The following is a 16,381-nucleotide window of genomic DNA, read 5'->3' on the forward strand; positions in this document are numbered from 1 at the left end:
GACACATCACCTGATTCTTACAACACACACACAAACACACATACACACACACACACACACACACACTCTACGCTGTCTTCATATGGTTTAGTTTGGATTTTGCAACTTGTAAACACTTCCAATCTTTCAGTCTGTGGCTTCTTTCCTTTAGATAATTTACATTTTATTTGCAATATATTTTACATTATTTCATCATCATTTTTTAAAGTCACTGTAGCAGGGACATTTAAGTCCAGGTCAAGCCCATGCATAAAAAGATTCAGTAAGAGATTTGCTGTCTTGTGCTTCCCACCACATCTGGGTCAGTTCCCTGCAAAGCAAGGTCATGGGAACGTGCCTGCTGTCTGAGCTGTTCCTTTTCTAGCCCTTAGGGACATGATGGTGCTTTTGGACATTGAGTTGAAGAAGGTAGTAGTATTTATAACAAATCTAAATGGATTCATATAATTCTTACCCACACTATTTTCAGACTTCTTTTAAAAGTCAGGCTGAGCTCCTGGGTCGAGTGTTCACTTCGTTCATACTGACGTTTTTTAGAAAATACCTTAGGATCTTATGTTAGTAAGAAATAGATGCAAGCACTCTGAGAAATGAACACAGCTAAGGAAAGGGAAAATAATGAACTGAAATTAAAAACGTTTTTTGTAAAAATATTTTGTTAAAAGTTAGAGATACCAAGAAATCAAGGGGGAAACACGCCTTGCTGCATTCTTGCTTTCACTTCATTTTCTCACATGGCTGATACAGAGAAATCAACCACTAATAAGAATGAAGCCACTTATTATGACATATTATTTTTAACTCATGAAATGTTCATAGTGCTTCATATCTCAAAACGTATTTTATATCTTTAGCAGTCGAGCACCTTTGCTACTGTTTGTCTAGCAATAGGCCTATGGTACCACCAAAGCTAACAGGAGGAAAGTATGTAATAAAAGACAATATTACAAACTAAAAAGTAATGAGAAATTCTAATAAAACTAATCGGAACCTACCTTTATTTGGTTCCAAACACTCCTTTCTCCTTATTGTTTTATTTATGCCAATAATGCATGTTTCTGTCTTATTCTCCATATCAGGTATTGACATATCCTCCCTGAAATGGTTAGGCTTGTGTCCCTACTCAAATCTCATTTTGAATTGTAATCCCCATAATCCCCACATGTCATGGGAGGAACCAGTGGGAAGTGATTGAATCATGGGGCAGTTTCTCCCATGCTGTTCTCATAGTAGTGAGTAAGTTCTTATGAGATCTGATAGTTTTATAAGCTTCTGGCATTTCCCCTGCTGTCACTCATTCTCTCTCCTCCCATCTTGTGAAGAGGTACCTTCAGCCATGATTGTAAGTTTCCTGAGGACTTCCCAGCCATGTGGAACCGTAGATCAATTAAACCCTTTTTCTTTATAGATTACCCAGTCTTGGTTATTTCTTCATAGCAGCATGAAAATGGACTAAGGCCTTCCCCTTATTTTATTTTCAAACATAAGGTCGAATTCTAATTTTACTAGCATCATGGAATTGAGGAATTACAAGTAGGAGAGGAATTTTAACCCCATCTAGTGTTTCCATTTTTAGAAACCATAGTGCAAGCCACTGCCGAAACCCACCTTCAGCTCAAGCTCTTTTCTCCATTCCCACTCCCCATTGCTTTGTAGGGAAGCCACTGTAGCTGGCACAATGGCCCATTGACTGGATGAGGGATGGGTGACTAGCCCAAGGAGAGCTCATCCCTAGGTTGTGTTAAAATAATTAATTGGAAAACCATCAAACTGAGGTGGCTGTAGCCTCTTTATTTTATACATGTGAACTCAAACCGAGCTCAGAGAAAAGGGTCATAGCCTAGAAAAATGAAACTTAAGTTTAACCAATCAGAAATTGCCAACTAACCTCTAACTAGGGACTTTAAAGCAACTTTAACCAGTGAAATATTTTCTTTGCCTTGCTTTTGAGAACAACTTATAAAAGTTTTCCCTTATTCCCCTTCAGTGGAGTCCAACCTGTTTGCGGTTTGGTACTGCAAATTCATGAATCACTATTTGCTCAAATAAACTCTTTAAAGTGTTAATGTGATTAAGTTTATCTGTTAACAGTTGGCAGCCTCCTAAGAGGAGGTGTGGCTCAACAGGCTGCGCTCAGTGGAGGCAAAGGTGTGTAGCTAAGCCTGCCAGACTCACTTGCTCTGGAATTTTCCCCCAAAGAACTGAGTGACTAACCAGTCAGTTGCAAGAGAATAATGAAGTAGACCTACAGAAAAAAGCTAGGATTCCATGAGAAAGAGATCACACTGGCCATGATAGCTAGAGAAAAAAAAATCTAGGGATACCTGGAATCTTGACAAATTTTCTAGTCCTACACTGATTACAAAAATTTTTCTAATCACCACTTTCCCTGTTCCTAAACAGGCTCAAGTAAGTTTCTATTTACCCACAAGCAAAGGAGAATACCTCACACCCTTTCTATCCTTCATCATCCTCTACAACATCCTTGCCCAGTGGTTATGCTTAGGTTTAAATATCTCTAGTAACAATTTACCACTCAGTTTAACCCAGGACATCTCTAAGTAATTAGGGTATAAAGCCATTGGTTATATTGAGTGAGCCTTTCCAGCTTTGAATCCTTATTCTCTGGCTACTTAAAGCACTGTGAGACGCAATATCCTCTCATCATTCTGATCCCTCTCAATTGCAAATGTCTCGATTTATCTGTACCTTTCCTCAAATTACGGCTTCCAGAGCTGAAAACTATAGTCTATGTGTGGTGTGACCAACACAGATGGCCTGGATAATCATCACCCTTGTTCTGTGTAATTTACTACAAGTATTTACCTATGACTGTGTTAGACTTTTATGACGTTTTTCTCAGCCCTATTACATTGTTGCATCATTTAAACTTCTTGTTAATTAAAAGCAGTATTTGAAATGAGTTGCAGAAGTTAAAGAACTTCTTTAGGTCCTGTTATAGAGAAATATCTAGATGGAATGAAGAAACCTTCTTGATTATTAGATTGGTCTTGGTACCCAGCAGAAGTGTATTAATCTAGGTAAGATTTGTCTATAAATGACAGAAAACCCCAAGTGACAGTTATTTAGGCAAAATTGAAGCTTATTGTCTTCTCATATCACCATGAACAACCCAAATTTGGAATATCCACCAGGGGCCCAGATCCCCTCTGTATTATTACTTAGGCATCTTCAGCATGAAGTTTCCAGCAGGTGGTTGCTTCAGGGAAAAGCTCCATCTTCAGCCATCACATCTCTGCATTCTGGCTAGTGAGAAGGAGCAAAAGAAAGGTAAGGCGTTATTTTCCTTTTCATTAAGGACAGTTCACCTGCATCTTCTTAGTCAAATTTAGCTCTATGACCACAACCAATTATAAATTAGAATGTACATTTCAGTTCTCTTTCCAGGTAGCCATAGTCAAGAGTCTCTCTCAGGGTGGGAGAAGGAAAAATAAATATTTAAAACCAAATAGCAGTTTCTCTTGCAGTGACCAAAATTCCCTCTACCTTATATGATTTTGGTCTAACAAAGTACTTTTCTGTTTGAATATATGAGCAGAAAACATCAATAAGAGCTTATTATGAGCCAAATAAATAAATGTTTTAAAAATAGCATTATGGGTTAAATTGTGTCTCCCTGAAAAGATATGTTGATGTCCTAACCCCTGCTACCTCAGAATGTGACCCTCTATGGAAACAGATGTAGGTGCAAGTATAGTTAAGTTAAGATGAGGCCATTAGGATGGACCCTAATTTAATATAATAGGTATCCTAATTTTTGAAAAAATGGTGGGGGTAATTGAACTCAGACACAGATAAGACATGCACAGAGGAAACTGTGTAGAGACACAGGGAAAATGCAGGATGGAGATGGGGGATTGTAGTGTTGCATCTACAAGCCAACCATGAGAAGTTAGGAAGGATTCCCCCTTACAGGTTTCAGAGGGAGCATGGCTCTGCTGATGCCTTGATTTGGGACTTTTAGCCTTCAGGACTGTGAGACAATAAAATTCAGTTGTTTTAAGTCACCCAGTTCATGGTGCTTTATTACAGCAGCCTTAGGAAACTAAGAGAAGTCTAGGTCATCTCCAAAGTTACAGCTAGATAGAAGAAATAAGTTCCAGTGTTCTATCATGCTTTAGGGTAGACATAGGTAACAGTTTATTGTCTATGTTCAAAAAGATAGAAGGGAAAATTTTAAATGCCCATAACACAAATAAATAATCAATGAGGTGATGGATATTCTAATTATCCTGATGTAATCATTACACATTTTATACATGTATCAGATATCACTCTACACCTCATAAATATGTACAATTATTATGTGTCAACTAAAATTTCAAGTTATCTCATTTAATTTCCACAACTACTTCTTTGAGAGGGGTACTCTTCATTTTCTGTTTTTACAGATAAGTACTTTAAGGCTCAAAGAATGAAGCAACTTGCCAAGATCTCTTGAACTTTGATTCAGACCCAGTTTTTTTTTCTGATTCCAGTGCCTGAGCTCCCAATACACTATACTAACTAAATAACCCAAAATGCATGTTTTTAAAATCTGAATCCTCTCTCATCCTGGATTCCACAAGAGATAACTGTGAAGTGTTATGTACATACTAGGTGAGATTATTGCCCCATAGATCCCTTTGTAGCATGATATTGTAACCTCTCAGCCCAACAGGGACACTTCTGAGAATGACAAAGATGCTTGATATAGTTTGGAGGTGTGTCCCCACCCAAATCTCATATTGAGATATTATCCCCAGTGTTGCAGATGGTGCCTGGTGGGAGGTAACTGGATCATGGGGGCAGATTTCTGATGAATGATTTAGCACCATTCCCCATGGTACTGTCCTCATCATAGTGAGTTCCCTTGAGATCTGCTTGTTTAAAAGTGTGTAGCAACTCTTTCGCTGTCTTGCTCCTGCTTTGCCTTCTGCCATGACCTTAAGCTACCAGAGGACTCCCCAGAAGCAGATACCAGTGTTATGCTTCCTGCACGTCCTGCAGAACCATGAGCCAACTATCCTCTTTTCTTTATAAATTACCTGGTCTCAGGGTTTTTTTTTGTTTGTTTGTTTGTTTGTTTGTTTGTTTTTGAGGCGGAGTTTCGCTCTTGTTACCCAGGCTGGAGTGCAATGGCGCGATCTCGGCTCACCCCAACCTCCGCCTCCTGGGTTCAGGCAATTCTCCTGCCTCAGCCTCCTGAGTAGCTGGGATTCCAGGCACGCACCACCATGCCCAGCTAATTTTTTGTATTTTTAGTAGAGATGGGGTTTCACCATGTTGACCAGGATCGTCTCGATCTCTTGACCTCCTGATCCACCCGCCTCGGCCTCCCAAAATGCTGAGATTACAGGCGTGAGCCACCGTGCCCGGCCTTCTCAGGTATATTTTTATAGCAATGCAAGAATGGATTAATACAATGCCACTTGGGACAAGAACCCTAAATGAGAACTGTCCTGGGCAAACCAGGGCTTACTTACACTAACACTTACCTTATTGCTTGGCGCCCCATCCACTCTAACTCCTAACCAGAAATGTCACTGTAGCAAACTTACAGATACAATTGGAAAACATGGAAGTACCTTGATTACACAATAATAATAATATGGTACCACACAAATAAGGTATTATTTCATGAGTAAGGTATGTAATACAGAAAATATTTACAAAATATTCACAAAAAATATTTACAAAAATGATGTTTAAGGTGATTAATCCTAAAAAAAGGATATATTTTGATTATTTAGTTGAACATATATGAGAAGACTTCCCAGCAAAGACTGAGGACTCCTACATCTGGGAAATTTAAAAAGAGAGAAAGGAAGTAAGGTCTATCTTGTATGAAACTCGGCATATTGATGCTCTGTTTGTTACAGCAATGAAGCCAATAACCCAATACTGTGTAGAATGTCAAGCATCCAGTTTTTCACACACACACACACATAAAAGTACTCCTCTTACAGATTCATTTCTAAGGTTGAGGAGAAAGTAACTCTTTCCCAGGGATATGGATTGAAAGCTATTATCTCTAGTCTCATTCAAGTTTGAACCTTAATTAATATCAGAAAGGAGTCAGATTAGACATCAGAGAGAGCCTTCTAAATTCAAATTTCTGCCAAGTTAGAGTCTTCTTTTATTATTTCTAAGAGAGCTAGGTACTCTCGGAAGTCGACCTCATCTAGACTGTAACCAAATAATGATGAAACATAATAATCCTACAAAGGCTTAGCATATGATCTGCACAATTATATAATTTGATGAAAAGCTCAAATTAAGCCTCTCTGTATTTGTGAAAGTCAGGTTTCCATAGCCTCTGCCTGGGGCTAAGACAGACTAAATAAAACTATTTTTGCACATGTGAATATATACTTCAACAAACCAAATACTGTGTAATCTGACAAAACTGTAGGGTTCTAAAAGGATAACTTTGTTTACTTCCACATGAGAGAATTGTTAGTGATTTTATGTTTCTCTTTTTTGTTAAGTTTTCTCATTGAGAATATAATATCTTGAAATTATATTAAATAATACTTATGAAATTAAGAAACAGTTCTTTAAAAAAAAAATCATCAAAAATATGTATAGAAAGGGCCTATATCAGTTATCTATTGATGAATAACAAATAATGTCAAAACTTAGTGGCCTAAAAAAAATAAATTATTATCTCACATTTTTGTGGGCCAAGGCTTTGGGAGCAGTTTGGTTAAGGGGTCCTTGCTAGAGTCTTTTTTGTTTTGAGACAGACTCTTACTCTGTCACCCAGGCTGGAGTGCAGTGGCACTATCTTGGCTCACTGCAACCTCTGCCTCCTGGGTTCAGGTGATTCTCCTGCCTCAGCGTCCCAAGTAGCTGGGACTACCGGCATATGCCACTGCACCTGGCTAATTTTGGTATTTTCAGTAGATTCGGGGTTTTGCTATGTTGGCCAGGCCAATTTTGAACTCCTTACCTCAGCTGATCCGCCTGCCTCAGCCTCCCAAAATGCTGAGATTACAGGAATGAGCCACCACACCCGGCCGTTGCTATGGTCTTTTATGAGGTTGCAGTTAGGATACTGGCAGGGGCTGCAGTCATATGAAAACTTGATTGGGGATAGAGGATCCCCTTTTAGTATTTCTCACTTATGCGGTTTTGGGAAGAGGCTTTACTTCCTCACCATGTGGGCCTCTCTCCATAGGTAGTTTGAATTTCCTCGTGACATAGTGGTTGGTTTCTCCCAGAGTGAGTGGTCTGAAAGAGAAGAAGGCAGAATCCACAATGAATTTTATGACTTAGTACACACATCACTTCTGTCATATGCTGTTCATTGAAAGCAGGTCACTAAATACTACCTACACTCAAAGGAAAGGGAATTAAGCTCCACTCCTTTAAGAGAGGAGTGTCAGAGAATTTGTGGACATATTTTAAGATCACCACAGAGCCTATATCTACACACACACAAAAAGAACAACACATACATACAGAGACACATATAATATTAGGCTGGTGCAAAATATTAGGCTTTGTCTTTACTTTAACGGCAAAAACTGCTATTACTTTTGTACCAACCTAATACATTCAAAAAAATATTTAAAATAAAGTTATAACTGAGAGTGGAAATAACTGAACATTTAAAATTTCTCCTTTTTATTTTCTACTTTTAAAAAACAAACTTTTTTCTTTTGTAATTAAAAAAAGGAAAGTTTGACAGAGATTTGTGGTCAGTGTGGTGGTAAGACTAATTGTATTAATCAATAGATCAACTTGGTCAGATTTGATATCTTTAGAATATTTTTTCTGATTAATAAATATGGTATGTTTCCCAATTTATTTAGGCCTTCTTTTTTTTTGAGACGGAGTTTCGCTCTTGTTACCCAGGCTGGAGCGCAATGGCGCGGTCTCGGCTCACCGTAACCTCCGCCGCCTGGGTTCAAGCAATTCTCCTGCCTCAGCCTCCCGAGTAGCTGTGACTACAGGCACGCACCACCATGCCCAGCTAATTTTTGTATTTTTAGTAGAGACGGGGTTTCACCGTGTTGACCAGGATGGTCTCCATCTCTTGACCTCGTGATCCACCCACCTCGGCCTCCCAAAGTGCTGGGATTACAGGCTTGAGCCACCGCTCCCGGCCATTAGGCCTTCTTTAGTATATTTTGATTGCTATATTTTTCTCTGAAGAGACCGTGTACATTTTTCTCCTTGGTTGGATTTATTCCTTAGTATTAAATATTCTCTGATGCTATTATAAACTTTTTAATTATAATATCTAGTTGTTTCCTGTTGCTGTGGAGAAATTAATATATTCTTAGTCTAATCTTATACTAATCAGCTCCCTAAACTCTCTACTTATTTCTAATTATTTTCTCTCAGATTATTTTGGATTTTTCTATACAAACAATTGTATCATCTAAAAATGATGACAATTTTATTTTTAGCTTTCCAATTCTCATATCTGGTTTCTCTTTTATTTCTTATTGCTTTAAACCAGGAAAGCCACTATCAAGTTAAATGAAAGTTATAATCATTGATTTTTTTTTAACTTCTGATTAAATGGAAATGCTTCCAAAATTTCCCCATAATGAAAATACTTTGCTATAGTTTATCACTATAAGAAGTTGTATTGTATTTTTGATTTACAAAGAGTTTTTTAAAATCAAGAATTCAATATTATCAAGGTTTTTTCCTGAATCTAGTGAAATAACATGTTTTTTTCTTACCTATTAATGTTGGAAATTATATTTATAAACTTTATTGTTAATTAAGCCATTCTTTCATAGTTGGGCTATATTCAACTTGGTTATGATTTCTTAACTTTTTCATGAGCAGATAGATTCAATTTGCTAATATTTTTCTTGGAATTTTTGCATAAATACATTTTTGAGTAAAATAGGGTTATAATTTTTCCTTCTCAGTGCAAATCTTTCAGGATTAAGATTACTAATATTAAAATTGTAACTTCACAGAATTAATACATAAAACAATTTTAAAAGTGAGAGGCTGGAAGAATACATGTACAAAATATATAACTAAAACAGGGTTGCTACCCCAAATATATAACTTATGCTTACAAATCAACAGAGAAAATTCACAACCCAAATCGAATGGGCAAATAAAATTCACAAAGAGAACAATGCAAATATTTAATTGCTATATAAAATATCTTCCACCTCAATGTAAATTAAGACACTGCAAATTTATACAATAATTATACACCACCTAAAAATCCAGCAGAACAATGAAACTTAAAAAATAGACTAAGTAAGTCCTGATGTTGCAGGCAATGTAGAAAAACAAGAATTCCACCTCTGTCGGTAGAAGTGAAGTTCATATTTCAATTCGCAAAGCAATTTTAAAATATTTAATGAAGACCAGGCGATGTGGCTCACACCTGTAATCCCAGCATTTTGGGAGGTCGAGGTAGGTAGACCACCTGAGATCAAGAGTTCGAGACCAGCTTGGCCAACATGGTGAAACCCCATCTCTACTAAAAATATGAAAAATTAGCCGGACATGGTAGCGGGCACCTGTAATCTCAGGTACTCCTGAGGCTGAGGCAAGAGAATCACTTAAATCTGGGAGGTGTAGGTTGCAGTGAACCAAGGTCACACCATTGCACTCCAGCCTGGGCACCAAGAATGAAACTTCATCTCAAAAAAAAAAAAAAAAAAAAAAATTATCAGGTTGAAAGTGTTCATGCCCTACTACCTAACACTTCTACATCTAGAGAAACTGTCACTTTTATGCTCTGAAAGAGAGTAAAATGAGAAACAACCTTAATATCTCTCAGTAGGTAACAGTTAAGTCAGCCATACTTAATTGTGTTAGATAAAATGAAAGAAACGTATCTGCATATATCTATATCATACATGCTGAAAACAAAAATGCCAGTGGAAAAATAACATATTCAATATGGTACCATCTTTGTAAATCTTGAAAACACAAAAGCCAATGTTACGTATTGTTTATGGCTATAAATGAATGAATTAAAATAAGAAGCAAGAATAGCAAAGATACCATTAACTTGATGAACCGATGACTCTAGGGATGAAGGCCTGGGGAAAGGCATGGAGGAGTTCAAGGGGATTCCTATCGGGACATTGTGTTTACCTTTACAATTTGAAAAGAGTATGACAGTATGTTAACATTTGTTAATTTGACAGCAGAGTGTACATAAAGTTTACAAGTCTTTTGTCTTCCCATGGTTTTTAAACATTTTTCATAATTGTAAGCAAATATGTATGAAACAGAACCTCTTTAATTAGGTACGGTTGGCCCCATATCCCTAGTTCCACATTCATGAATTCAACCAATCCCAGAACAAAATTGTAGTTAGGGCTAGGATGGATGTGTCTATACTGAACACATACGGACTTTTTTCTTATTTCCTATATACAGTATAACAACTAGTTAAATAGCATTTATGTTGTTTTAGGTGTTATGCATAATCTCGAGATGATTTAAAGTACGCTGGAGGATGTGCCTGGGTTACATGCAAATACCATGCCGTTTAATGCCGGGGACCTGAACATTCCTGGATGTTGATATCTTCAGGGGTCCCAGAATTAATCCCCTGTGGATATCAAGGGAGGACTGAATTTGGTAAGTATGATGGCATATTCCCGCTCTTATTGGCCCTGAAGTTCTTCTTTCATGCGTTCTGTCTCTGATACTGAATACTCTCTGGGCTTGTTGCTTCATCTGTAATGTAAAAGGACCGAATAATCTATGTCATCGAAGATGGTCATTGAAGATTCTGTCTAGCTCTGACACTGTGGGTGCCATCCCTTTCCCAAGCCCTTGTACTTCTCTTTCCGTTTTCAAGGTTCATTTCCAGAATCCAGTAACAATCCACCTTCATTATCCCTATGGCTCCTTTCTCTAAAAAGTTACCAGGAAGCCTTCGACCAAAGCATGCTCAGAGGTCAAGTTTGCTAAAACCCTAGGAAAGTTTTTTGTTTTGCTATTCATTTTCTCACGAGTCTTTCAATTGCCATTTATTATAAAAGTCCTGAATTTTCACCCGTCGCCTCTGCCATTAAAGAGGTGTAGCGAGGAGGAGGTGCTAATAGGGAAGATGTCCCAGGGGCCAAAGGCTGCTTCTGCGCTCTTACCTGGGCTTCAGAACCCAGCAAAGGAGCAGGTAACTTAGGAACGGACTGCAAGGAGGTCGTCGTAACTGTGCGATCTGGGCAGGGCAGCGTGGGTGGAACAAGGTGTCCCCGCAGCTCCGGGGAAGAGTAGCTCTCCCTGTTCTCTGAGGGAGGCGGGGGTGTGGAGTGGGGAGGCGGGGAGACAGAGCTGCCCGGATCAGAAACGTCCTGCAGCATCTCCTCATCCGGAGGAAAAACACGTCTGGGCGAGCTCCGGTGGAAAAGCGCCCCAGGCTGCGATAGCCTAGAGATCTTGGGGCTGCAGCTCTCGCTGCCTGGGGAGGGGGCCCGGGGGCGCCTGTGGAACCGGCTCCCTGCAGCTCTGCGGCCGCGCAGGGACCTCGGCTGTGTGCAAGGTGGCGGAGGAGGCTGGCCGGGTGCGAGCGGGAACCCAGCCTCAGCATCTCCCACCTGCTCAGGACCACCGCGCAGCCATGGGCTACCAGGAGCAGGAGCCTGTCATCCCGCCGCAGGTAACACTAGAGACTGGGCAGGTTCTGAAGCCAGTTTTCTGGAAATTTGGTTCACCTGGCAACAGGTCAAGTCAGCTACCTTCACCTGGGGTCTTAGTTTAGCACCGTGTAAAGTTCTCTGGGATAAAAAGTTTTGCTGTAATCCGAGGTTTTTTGTTTTGTTTTGTTTTGTTTTTCCTTAGCATGCACTTTAATTTCACATAATCACATCACTGAATTCCTAACCGATACTGTACTTAGCTGCGGCAGCTGTAATGTGGAAATTTTAGGATGGAGTTTGCTTACCAAGCTCTGTTGAATTACCAGCTATTATTGTTATTTTTTATTACTGTTTTTTGGCATTGTTTTATTTTCATTAGTGACATTACTTATTATGACTAGAAATATCGTGCTAGTATCCTACGTATTTGTTACTTTTCTAGTTTTTAAGCTAATATTTGTTTATAATTGCTATTTTATCTATTGAAATAGAGAGATCTAGATGACAGAGAAACTCTTGTTTCTGAACGTGAGTATAAAGAGAAAACCTGTCAGTCTGCTGCTCTTTTTAATGTTGTCAACTCAATTATAGGATCTGGTATAATAGGTAAGTGTATTTTGTTTTCTTTTAAATTTTAAATGAAAGGACAAAATTTGAGACTCACTATGCTGCTAGTGTTCATTAATTATTTTTAAAGAAAAAAATACTTAAATAAGAAAATTGGTAATTTTCTTTCATAAAGCCCTTTTTTTTTTAATGTAACAGTATGTATGGGTGTCTTTTATATTGAAGATGTGGCTGCAATTCATACTCTTTCCACAGTTGAGAGTATCTTACACATGTGGTGGATGAAGATGAAACTGCATATGGGTGGTGGTCAATCTTTTTGCTGTAGGCTTCGTGGTTGATTGCTAGTGTTACCTAATTACTTTTTCCTCATACTGAAGTGTCAGTCATTTGAATCATCTTTCTTTAACGTTTTAGAAGTATAGAACTTCCAGATATTTGTAAATATTGGAGGTGGAAAAGTTTAATATGAAAACATACCAATCTTATGAAAAATTAAATTCATATTCTTTATCTATCTATACAATGTTAAATTTTAAAGTACAAAATTATTATGATATACTAATTTTAAATATGATTCCGTCAGCAATGCAAATTTGTTAATTGAAAATGCATATGATTTTCCTACCAAAGGAGCCATGCAATCAGAATTAAAAGAAATAAATAGCTCATATTTTCCCATTGTATTCGAAGCAAGGGAAATTTTCTGAAAAAAGTTGAGTGCATTGCATTATAGTAATAAAGGCAGCCATGTTTTCAGTGGTTATTATTCTTTTTGGTATCTGAAAACACTCTATCTCAGAAAAGACAAGACAAAAATAAAACAAAATCCTGCAAAATACAATACATTTTGAGAATTCAGTGTTTTATAAAGTTTTGACATTTTCCTCTGTTATCATATTCTGAAAACTAAACATTTATCTGGATTGAGTTACTTGTCTTACTTTTCACAAGTTAATATGGTTCTTGATTTTACATTTTTCTATGGATAGTCTTCCCCCCTAACCCCGCACCAAATCGTACATAAAATAGAGTTACCTGAGGTAAAGTAGAAGGAAGCAAGGGCAAAGACTTGTTTACAATTCTACCTCCACGTACCATGAAGGTATGGGCAGCTGTACTTAGAATTCTAGAGCTAATTCCTGATGTGAACATGTTAAACTGAGCCATGTCAGCAATGCTAAACAGTACCACTGAATTCTCAGCAGCTTGTTTTCTTTTCTTTAAGGGAAAACTTTTCAGAGAATAAAAACTTCGAGTGGAAATATTTCAACTGTGTTTGTTTTCAATATTTTATAGTCCATAATCTAAAATTGTCCATTTCCCCAAAATTATAAAAAATAATTTTGTGTATCCCTTTCAGCGTTATAGAAAATATATTTGCCTTCTCATTTTCCTCTCATTTTTTCCTACGTAATAGCCCTGTTTTGACTCCATAGTCTGTCTTTCTTAATATTTCATAACCCTTCTGTGCTCTTTATTATCCGGTCTGTCTGCTTTCTTGGCTAGCAGGTAAGGAAGGATTTGAGGTAATGACTTTCCACATATTCCAGGGCTATGTCACTCTTATTCTAAAGTCAACGTTATTTGTGTGAACTGGCTTTTGTTTTTCATTTGCTGCTAAGTCTTATTCCATCACCTCATAAACTTGCTCTCTTGTCTTGTCCCTAAGCTAATAACAATTTATTCCAAAATAAGTATTAATACCTAACATTTAATATTAATGCTGTCTTATGTGCAACTTACAAATATTTCATATAAGAATATACATTGATTTTTACCTGTTATATGCAGAAATTGAGGGGGGGAAATTTCTGTATTTCTAGCTTCTAGCTTTCTTGTTAATGTGAGGGGTGGGGCATTTTATGTTTTTTTCAGGATTGCCTTATTCAATGAAGCAAGCTGGGTTTCCTTTGGGAATGTTGCTTTTATTCTGGGTTTCATATGTTACAGGTAAAATACTATATAATTTCTTATTGCTGTGACTTCAGTTGTGCAATGACTACACACACACACACACACACACACACACACACATGCAAATGCTGCAACTGAATTTTCTCATTAATTAAAAAGTGCATCAAGGAATCCTAAAGAATTTAAACATTTATGCCTGAGGAGATTTACTTTTCTTACTAATCCTTTAAACAGATTAGAAAAAGTAGAAGAGCATTATATATTCCAAGCCTAAATCCTTTTCATGTGCCTTTTTCACTTCATGCAGAAAGTAGTAGATGGGGAAGTCATTTTAAAGCTTCCTGAAGGCTAAGAGAAGAATGTGCTCTCAAAGTGCAGATGGCAGGGCTTCGCAGGCAGGTGCATGTGAATGAGCAACCTTATTCAACTGTTGTTTGTGCAGGCAGAATTGAAGCCCTGGTGATCAATCAGCAGGGCTCACCACCTTTCTCCTCCTGGTTCATGCCTGCCCATACTCGTTGCCTGCTACTATCTTTAAATGCAGCAATAATTTGCTTCTACATTACATCTTCTCTTCTGCTTCCCCCTCTTCATGTAAACAGTTCATTCACACCCACATTTTGCCACTCTCCCATTTCAATGCAGGCTTTACGACTCATAATCATCTCCTCTTTTTGTTGTCCTCGTCCTCGTCCCCACTCCGTCAGCCCCCATCTCACCTTATGACAAACACTGCGTCTTTCCTCTGTCTTACGATCACTGTAAAAGAGGTGGCAATGATTAAAAATAGACACAACTCACAGGAGTTGCTGCTGTAGTGGATTCGATGCCCTTTTACCAGCTAGTGCAAAACACCTCAGCTGCCCTCTGGTCTGGAGTGTTGGCTTGGGCCTCAAGGGGGCCTCCTTGCCTCCACGAGGGACCAATGTGTGGTACAGTTGGAGCTCCAGAGCTCCACCACCTTGCTGAGCTCTTTCCCCTACCCTGTCTTCTCATTCCCCTTCCCCAGGGAGCACTCCATCCACAGGCCCCTCACCCAAGAATCTAGATCTCAGCTCTGCTTCCAGAGACCCTGCCAAAATGCCATCCCCCATAAAACCTCAGGCTTCCAAGACCTGCCCAAAACTCAGCTATTTTTTTCTCAGACTGACGAAGATACAGTAAAGCATATAATAGGTTGCAAATTCAAAGCCAGAGAGGCATTGAACTCCCTTCTTCCTATCACCCCCACCCTCAAGACCTAAACTGCTTCTAGTTCTTACAGTTCTTTATTTATAACTTAAGGCCCATAAATTAGCAGCATGGGATGTATAACTTTGTGATTATGAAGAGTTACTGGTGTTTAAAAATTGCACTCTACTTATTAGAGCATTTATTACACTAAAAAACAAAAATTCTCGGGAGGCTGAGGCAGGAGAATCGCTTGAACCTGGGAGGTGGGGGTTGCAATGAGCTGAGATCGAGCCACTGTACTCCAGCCTGGGCGACAGAGTGAGACTCTATCTCAAAATCATCATCATCATCATTATCATCATCATCATCATTATCTCATTCAAGGATTTGCCCTTGTAATTCTTAAATTTCCTGTTTCCCAATCAACACTGACAAATAATTAATTTCCACCCTAATCACTATGGTTTATTTAAGTGCATTGTAAATATTTATACACATTTTAAATAGGTAGGTAGAACAAATTTAAAAATATGCATCACCCTAGAGTTCAGAACTTGAGGAAAATGAACAGTATACTAAAGCCAAATCATATTACACACAAATTATAATGTGAATAACTTCTTCAACTAATCCTATATGTAAACCTCTAACAATAACTGTGAGAAGTTCTTTGTAAATTCACATATTGCAAATTTACTTATTAGTGGAAATTACTAACTCATAAATTTACTTGCATGATCTTAAATAACTGATAAATAAAGAATGGCCCCACAAAAGCCAAAAAAGTTATAGGCTGATTCATTTTTTTTAATCAGGCTTTTAAGAGCAAAATCTACATGTAAGGCATAATACTGAATTTTTCTTTAGATTGGAACTATAATTAATCAATGGTTTGCCTCTAGAATTATTATTTTGCCTTTCAATGCCACTAATGAGGCATGTTCAGTTCAACAGGAAGCTTTTCTAAGTTCTGTTTTCATGTTTGTGAAATGTTGGGGAACAAAACAAATTATAAACATTTACAGCAAATAATTGCAATTTGCTTTAAGATTTTCAAATTTTTGATTAATGTAAAACAATTTTTATTGTCCCAGCATATAATATGATTTAAAAGAAAAGCCCTCTGTTAAGTAACA

General features: G+C 37.9%; 1 protein-coding gene across 2 annotated transcripts in view; it reads left to right on the top strand.

The window, feature by feature from the left end:
• The first annotated feature begins 11,387 nt into the window (after positions 1-11,387).
• SLC38A11 (solute carrier family 38 member 11) overlaps positions 11,388-16,381 on the top strand; it is a 59,696-nt gene continuing 54,702 nt past the window's right edge. Inside the window, exons 1-3 of one of the 2 annotated variants that reach the window (XM_039470270.2) lie at positions 11,503-11,608; positions 12,080-12,194; positions 14,034-14,108. In XM_039470270.2, coding sequence (XP_039326204.1) covers positions 11,570-11,608; positions 12,080-12,194; positions 14,034-14,108 — 229 coding nt within the window. In that variant the 5' untranslated portion in view covers positions 11,503-11,569. Of the gene's footprint in view, positions 11,609-12,079; positions 12,195-14,033; positions 14,109-16,381 lie in introns of both variants that reach the window. The other variant, XM_010329477.3, reaches the window with a different exon arrangement.

Source organism: Saimiri boliviensis, chromosome 5, assembly GCF_048565385.1.
Source record: "Saimiri boliviensis isolate mSaiBol1 chromosome 5, mSaiBol1.pri, whole genome shotgun sequence".
NCBI lineage: Eukaryota > Metazoa > Chordata > Mammalia > Primates > Cebidae > Saimiri > Saimiri boliviensis.